The following is an 8,804-nucleotide window of genomic DNA, read 5'->3' as shown; positions in this document are numbered from 1 at the left end:
CCCAGTTTCCCTGAAATATAATTAAGGAATGGAGTTTCCACCAGCACCAGAGTGTAGGCTATTGAGTAGGTGGACCTCAGATGCTATCAAGGCATTGATGGATGTTAGAAGGGAAAGGGTCCAGTATTTATGGTCAACAAGGTTTGTTTTAGTGAAAACCTTATTTTCTCAGTCTGTGGCTTGGACAGCAGGCATGTCTCTGGTCCTAAGGTTCCCTGCACTGTGCACATGAAGGTGGGCAGGGAAAAAGTCAGTATTAAGAGCTTGGAATAACTCAGATCTTCTCAGGGCCCTTCTATACACATTTTCTTCATGGCAGAAGCACCAGTGAAATAAATAAAGATTTAATTAAAGGTAAATATATGGCCAAGTATAAAAGCTAGTATTACTATAACAACATTTTGCAACTATACTTCTTGTTTTCAATTATATTTAAGAGATCAATTCATTAAAAAATGAGCCTAAAAGCTAGTATTATTTTATTGTAGTCTTTTTTCAAATTAATTTTTATTGCATTATAGGTGCTTTACAATGTTCTGTTACTATCTGCTGTACAGCAATGTGAATCAGCTATACATATACGTATATCCCCTCTTTTTTGGATTTCCTTCCCATTTAGATCACCACAGAGCACTAAGTAGAGTTCCCTGTGCTATACAGTAGGTACTCATTAGTTATCTGTTTTATCCATAGTAGTGTATATATGTCAATCCCAGTCTCCCAAATCATCCCACCACCCCCCTTTCCCACTTGGTATCCATATGATTTTTCTCTATGTCCGTGTTTCTATTTCTACTTTGCAAATAAGATCATCTATACCATTTTTCTAGATTCCACATATATATGTTAATATATGATACTTGTTTTTCTCTTTCTTTGTTACTCCTATAATATTTCATTTATATGTTTTTCTCTTTCTGACTTACTTCACTCTCTAGAACAGTCTCTATGTCCATCCACGTATCTGCAAATGACACAATTTCATTCCTTTTTAAGGCTGAGTAATATTCCATTATATATATATACCACATATATTTTTTAACATCTTTATTGGAGTATAATTGCTTTTCAATGGTGTGTTAGTTTCTGCTGTATAACAAAGTGAATCAGCTATACATATACATACATCCCCATATCTCCTGATGCTTGCGTCTCCCTCCCAACCTCCTTATCCCAGCCCTCTAGATGGACACAAAGCACCGAGCTCATCTCCCTGTGCTATGCGGCTGCTTCCCACTAGCTATCTATTTTACCTTTGGCAGTGAATATATGTCCATGCCACTCTCTCACTTCATTCCAGCTTACCCTTTCCCCTCCCCATGTCCTCAAGTCCATTCTCTATGTCTGCGTCTTTATTCCTGTCCTGCCCCTAGGTTCGTCAGAACCACTATTTTTTTTTAGATGCCATATATGTGTGTTAGCATACGGTATTTGTTTTTCTCTTTCTGACTTACTTCACTCTGAATGACAGTCTCTAGTTCCATCCACCTCACTACAAATAACTCAATTTCATTTCTTTTTATGGCTGAGTAATATTCCACTGTATATGTGTGTCACATCTTCTTTATCCATTCATTTGTCGATGGACACTTAGGTTGCTTCCATGTCCTGGCTATTGTAAACAGAGCTGCAATGAACATTGTGGTACATGACGCTTTTTGAATGATGGTTTTCTCAGGGTATGTGCCCAGTAGTGGGATTGCTGAGTTGTATGGTAGTTCTATTTTTAGTTTTTTAAGGAACTGCCATACTACTCTCCATAGTAGCTGTATCAATTTACATTCCCACCAACAGTGCAAGAGGGTTCCCTTTTCTCCGCACCCTCTCCAGCATTTCTTGTTTGTAGATTTTCTAATGATGCCCATTCTAACTGGTGTGAGGTGATACACGCATGAAGGCTAAACAGTATGCTACTAAATAACTAAAAGATCACTGAAGAAATCAAAGAGGAAATCAAATATACCTAGAAACAAATGACAATGAAAACACGACAGCCCAAAACCTATGGGATGCAGCGAAAGCAGTTCTAAGAGGGAAGTTTATAGCAATACAATCCTACCTCAAGAAACAAGAAACATCTCAAATAAACAAACTAACCTTACACCTAAAGCAATTAGAGGAAGAAGAACAAACAACCCCCAAAGATAACAGAAGGGAACAAATCATGAAGATCAGATCAGAAATAAATGAAAAAGAAATGAAGGAAACTATAGCAAAGATCAATAAAACTGAAAGCTGGCTCTTTGAGAAGACAAACCAAATTGATAAGCCATTAGCCAGACTCATCAAGAAAAAAAAGGAGAAGACTCAACTCAACAGAATTAGAAATGAAAAAGGAAAAGTAACAACTGACACTGCAGAAATACAAAGGATCATGAGAGATTACTACAAGCAACTATATGCCAATTAAACGGCAAATCTGGAAGAAATGGACAAATTCTTAGAAAAGCACAACCTTCCAAGGCTGAACCAGGAAGAAATAGAAAATATAAACAGACAAATCACAAGCACTGAAATTGAAACTGTGATTAAAAATCTTCCAATAAACAAAAGCCCAGGAGCAGATGGATTCACAGGCAATTTCTATCAAACATTTAGAAAAGAACTAACATCTATCCTTCTCAACCTCTTCCAAAACATTGCGGAGGGAGGAACACTCCCAAACTCATTCTATGAGGCCACCATCACCCTGATACCAAAACCAGACAAAGATGTCACAAAGAAAGAAAACTACAGGCCAATATCACTGATGAACATAAATGCAAAAATCCTCAACAAAATACCAGCAAACAGAATCCAACAGCACATTAAAAGGATCATACACCATGATCAAGTGGGGTTTATCCCAAGAATGCAAGGATTCTTCAATATATGCAAATCAATCAATGTGATACACCATATTAACAAATTGAAGGAGAAAAACCATATGATCATCTCAATAGATGCAGAGAAAGCTTTCGACAAAATTCAACACCCATTTATGATAAAAGCCCTGCAGAAAATAGGCATAGAGGGAACTTTCCTCAACATAATAAAGGCCATATATGACAAACCCACAGCCAACATCATCCTCAATGGTGAAAAACTGAAACCATTTCCACTAAGATCAGGAACAAGACAAGGTTGCCCACTCTCACCACTATTATTCAACATAGTTTTGGAAGTGTTAGCCACAGCAATCAGAGAAGAAAAAGAAATAAAAGGAATCCAAATCGGAAAAGAAGAAGTAAAGGTGTCACTGTTTGCAGATGACATAATACTATACATAGAGAATCCTAAAGATGCTACCAGAAAACTACTAGAGCTAATCAATGAATTTGGTAAAGTAGCAGGATACAAAATTAATGCACAGAAATCTCTTGCATTCCTATATACTAATGATGAAAAATCTGAAAGTGAAATTAAGAAAACACTCCCATTTACCACTGCAACAAAAAGAATAAAATATCTAGGAATAAACCTCCCTAAGGAGACAAAAGACCTGTATGCAGAAAATTATAAGACACTGATGAAAGAAATTAAAGATGATACAAATAGATGGAGAGATATACCATGTTCTTGGATTGGAAGAATCAAGATCCTCCTTTATATTTACTTTCTTCTTTAGTTGTCTTATTGTTTTAATGAAGATAGAGCCACAGGATGCTACAGTTACTAAGAACGATAGAGAATAGATAATTCAACCTCAGCATTTCACACATGAAGAACCTGAGGCCCAGGGACGTTAAGAAAGTTTTCCATAGTCTTGCAGAGATTTCAGGGTTGGGAGTAAATCTCTGTATTCTGGCTACATTGCTTGTGTTTCTCCACTAGAATGCTTTTCTCATGAGGACCACAGTTGGACCAATTTTTCTACCAGATTCCTTGGAAATCTATCTCCTCTGTTCCTTGCTTCTGGTGACATCCCTCTACATTTCCCTTGCAGGAAATCATAAAGAACAAGAAGGAGGGTTTCTTGCTGCAGAATGAAGAGGCATCTGTCAAATACTGCCAGGCTAAACTTGATCAGCTTTCAAAGGCCCTAATGGAAAGTGTTTCAGCAGGAATTTTCTCTGTTCCTGGAGGGCACAAACTCTACAGGAAAGCAAAGGAAAGGTTTGAATGGGATTATTGCCAGGGACCCAGGAAAGGAGTGAAGGTGAGGGATAAGGGAAGCATGGGGAGCCTACATAATAGAGTCAAGGGGGTTTCCTGAAAATCTGAGAGCACAGCACCAGGTGTGGGTAATGAGAGAGCATGGGCATATCATGACAGCTTTAGCTCTCAAGGCCCATTACATGCTATTTATCCCTGAGGAGAAATGTCCAGTCCCCAAAAACAAGTATGGATTTCTAAAATACACCAGAGACAGAACAGAAGTTATTCATTTTCTTTATCCAAAAACATGACATTTAATGTGCCACATGCTGGGGATTTATGATGCAAAGTCAGAATCTTTGTACTCAAGGCTGATTAAAGTGAGAGAGGAAGTCAAATAAATAGACAATTGTATATGGAGGAATAACGCTTATGAAACTGTGATCTTGGGCTGCACTGGTGGTGGTAATAAACATCAAAATAACAATACAAAGAATATATATCGAACTGTTATTGCCTATAGGTATAACGTCAAGCTCTTTCTCTAGAGATTTAAATTTAATCCTCCAAAAGATGTTCTGAAGCATCTACTCTTATTACCCACATTTTATATATGTGAACTAGGAGGCACTGGATGGTTAAATAACTTGCTTTAATTTACACACTAGCAAGTGGTAGGAGAGAACAGCTGCATAGATTACAGTCAGACTTTCACATTGGGCACATAGTCTAGGAAAATTTCCTGAAAAAGAGGGGGATGTAAGTTGAAATATTTGTACATGTTGTTCAGGTTGAGATGTTATCCAAAGGGAAGAGCCCCAGGTAAACATGCAAATATATGAGACTGTGGGTTTGTACAACTGTGTTTAATTCTGACTGCTTGATACCTGGAGCAGATGGAAGGAAGTAGCACTGGGCAGGGGACTGGAGACAGATAGGGAGAGTCTCTGGTGACACTCGGGAGCTTGGATGCTTTGTAGGAGGATCCTGGAGCATTTTAAGCAGAAAGTAAAAATGACATGGATGGACTTGTTTGTACAGAACAAGTCTCCTCAGTAGGAATCTAAAGTGCTTTGGTCCTTCTTAATTCCTCAGGCATATGAGGTGCTCCAGAGCTTCTTGCAGTCTGAGGTGGCAACTGAGAAATCCATTCTGCAAGCAGGTGAAGCCCTGACCTATAGGGAGAAGGCCATAGCAGGTATGGGGCAGGGCTTAACTCTTAGCAGGGTTGGGATGTTCCTGCAATGCCCTCTGACAGATCGAATGAAGAGCTTTCCAAAATAACGAGCTTCCAATTCTTTTGTGGAATACACTCTCTGCTAAATCTGAAAATAACAAGAGTTGTGGTTGGACATCAGCCAGACGGTCAGGGCCCTTCCCATCATATTCTCAAACGTGCTCTTGATGGTGTGGCACTAGGTGAATTCAGAGATTTCTCACCCTCTTTTTCAAATTTGATTTGGTCTCTGATCCCAAGAACGTAGAGTTTGAGCCTGATCTGCTACTTTCTTCTCTTTCTGAAACCTTAATGGGGCAGAGGAGCGAGCCAGGAAGGAGGCAGCTGAGAAGGAACAGGAATTGCTAAGACAGAAACACTGGGAGCAGCAACAGCAGATGGAGGCTCAAGAGAGAAACCTCAGGGAAGACATAGTCCGACTGAGAGAGAAGCTGGAGAGGGAAAGAGAAGACCTTCTGAGAGAGCAGGAAAGGATGCTGGAGCACAGGCTGAAGGTAAGTCTGGCATGGCCTCACTAGTTCCTGACTGTCACTGACCAGGCACATCAGGAAGGAATGCGTGAAAGTTAAAGCAAAATTAAAAAAAAAAAAAAAAAGCACTACTGCCATTTACTGCATTTGATTCACTCAAATTGTTGAATCCTGGCTTTTCAAAAGATCTTTGAATTCTGCTCCACACTGAGACCCTGGAGAGTCCAGGATGACCTTGGCCCCTCCAAATCCTTGAAGAATATAAATAACCTCTCCAAGATTTTAGATTCTCTATAGCTGAGATTCTAGGAAGATCTCATGGAGCCCAAATTATTCAGGGTTTCGTGGATTATCAAGTAGCTATTCCATCTAGGTGTTTTTAATATTAGCGGCAATTGGGTGTTTTGCTAAGATCACTGTCAATGGTCAGGAACCCTACTAGCACCAAAGACCCTGATTTGGATCTATGCTGACCTAAAACTATCTGATATGTCCAGACATAGAAGTGTGGGGAACTGACACCTTATAAACTTGCTGTAGTTTTCTCCAGGTGTGGATAGCTTGCCTGTGTTACCACATAGAATTGGGGGAATTCTCTTTCCCATCTAGAAGTGTTTATATGGGATTTCTTGATCAGCTTATAAGTTCCCATTATTTCCACGATGTGGGTGACCATGCCATCCCAAATGGGACTGATAATTTGTGCAAGTGAACTAATGACTCTCTCCCAACCCTAAGTTTTGGTTAGAACGTATGATTGCATTTGTTCTCATGCCTGACTTAGAACCCTAGCAAAACCCTAATGGTGTATGAATATCAGTAAGGTTGGGAACTATCCTTCCTCTCACTGTCCAGGTCTAAACCAGAAGATATTCTTTGCTTCAAATATTGTCCTTTGATGATCTAATAAGAGAGAATAATTATATGTGTCAAACAGAGACAATTTAGCAAAGTTCTTAAATATAAAATCTGACTCTTGAAAAAATGGGGATTTTCAAAAGTTCACTTTTTCCTCTGCCCACAATCTTTTGTTTTAGGTTCAAAACGATCTGCTTACTGAAGGATTTAGTAACGAATCCGAGCAGATGAAAGATGAGATGAATCGTCTAAGAAATATAATTGAGAATAATAAAAAGGATAAGACTCTCTGGATTGCACGGGCCTTGGACACACTTGCCACTGAAGCAACTGCAATTCTGTCGGTTCCTGCTAAACTAATTGGTCAGGGTCTGAAGGGCCTGAGCTCACTGTTTAAATAGGATTAGCTTTTATTTTAAGGAAATTATAGAATGTGGATATATGCTCTGCCCTATTTTTGACATGCATGTTTTTTAGTTTCACTCAGAAAACTTTAAACATAAAAAGTGCCTACTAGAGGATATCACTGCCTGACACATTTTAAATAGATTAAATGTTGGTTTTACTAGTTAGTTTAAAGGGGAAAACAAATAACTTTATAACAAGGGTTGGCAAATTTTGGCCTATAGACCAAATCTGCCCTGCTATTTTTGTAAGTAAAGTTTTACTGGCACGATACCACACTCATTCATTTGCATATTGTCTATGGCTGCTTTCATGCCACAACATCTGCAGAGTTGAATAGTTGCAACAAACACTGTTTGATCCATAAAATATAAAGTATTTCCTCTTGTGTCCTTTACAGAAAAAGTTTGCCACCTGCTGTTGCAGGAGGTAGAAAGAGACTAAATTTGCAATAGAGGTAAAAATTACCTTGAAAAAACTTGTCAAGAATGACACTGCAAGTCACAAAAGAAGAATTATATATTTTATACATATTAAAGTCAATTCTCCTCTAATTCACTTATAAATTTAATGTGTTCTGTGGTAAAACTATGTTTTTATAAAGAGAGGTAGGCTACTACCTTTTTACATGTTTAAATGGAAATGCTTAACATACTTCTAAAAATTGTCAGGATAATACAGAAGAAAAGTAGAGGAGCCATATCTACTCCATATGAAAACCTGTTCTAGAGCTTTGTTCATCAGACCAGTGCAGCTCTGGGTCCTAACAATACAGACAAAGCTATAGAACAGTTTACCTAGTCTAGAGATAGAGACAAACACTTCCAGAAACTATTTATCTTAAATGTTTTATTTGATATCAGTGGGAAATAATGAACTGTTGAATAAATTGTCTAAGGCAACTTGACAGACACCTAGAGAAAATAGAGATTAGATATCATATATATGTATATGTATATATTATGGCAACATATATATATATATATTATGGCAAAGAAATTCCAGATTTCCTATAGATTTAAACATGAAGATTGAAATTATAAAATTTGGAAATTGCAAATAATATTTTAAAATCTTAGAATGTGGTAGTCCTTTTTAAGCAAGACACAAAGCCCAGAAGATATAAGATACATACAAAAGCGCATAAAACTGAAATAAATCCTTTATGTCAAGAAAACAAAGTCAAAAGACAAACAGCTGTCTGAAAATATATTTTCAGCTTTTATCATAGGAAAAGCTAGTTTATTTAAGTAATATGAAAGAGATATGTGAGTAGAAGTTCACAGAAAATAAATAAAACATATTCCAACTTATTCATAATTAGTGAAATGAAACTGAAACTACCAGATATAATCTTTCACTTCTCAGATTGACAAAAGTCAAAAAAATCTGATAGCAAGTTATGTTAGAAAGGTATGGAAAGAAGAGCTATCTCATATGGGAGTATAAATTGTACAATTTCTATTGAGAATTTGTCTTAATATTTCTTACGTTTTAGGGCTTCCTTGGTGGTGCAGTGGTTAAGAATCTGTTTGCCAATGCAGGGGACACGGGTTCGAGCCCTGGTCCAGGAAGATCCCACATACCGCAGAGCAACTAAGCTCCTGAGCCACAACTACTGAGCCTGCGCTCTAGAGCCCGTGAGCCACAACTACTGAGCCCACGTGCCACAACTACTGAAGTCCGCACGCCTAGAGCCCGTGCTCTGCAACAAGAGAAGCCACAGCAATGAGAAGCCCACGCACTGCAACAAAGAG

At 38.1% G+C, this 8,804-nt stretch overlaps 1 protein-coding gene across 1 annotated transcript; it reads left to right on the top strand.

The window, feature by feature from the left end:
- The first annotated feature begins 228 nt into the window (after positions 1 to 228).
- Positions 229 to 7,043, top strand: LOC130708471 (guanylate-binding protein 6-like). The gene is made up of 5 exons (XM_057549025.1): positions 229 to 234; positions 3,926 to 4,138; positions 5,173 to 5,275; positions 5,615 to 5,808; positions 6,822 to 7,043. The coding sequence occupies exons 1-5, from the start codon at positions 229 to 231 to the stop codon at positions 7,041 to 7,043; spliced, it is 738 nt and encodes a 245-aa protein (XP_057405008.1).
- The last annotated feature ends 1,761 nt before the right edge of the window (positions 7,044 to 8,804 follow it).

This window comes from Balaenoptera acutorostrata, chromosome 1, assembly GCF_949987535.1.
Source record: "Balaenoptera acutorostrata chromosome 1, mBalAcu1.1, whole genome shotgun sequence".
NCBI lineage: Eukaryota > Metazoa > Chordata > Mammalia > Artiodactyla > Balaenopteridae > Balaenoptera > Balaenoptera acutorostrata.
The sequence above is the reverse complement of the archived record's forward strand: the minus strand, read 5'-3'. Positions and strand labels throughout refer to the sequence as shown.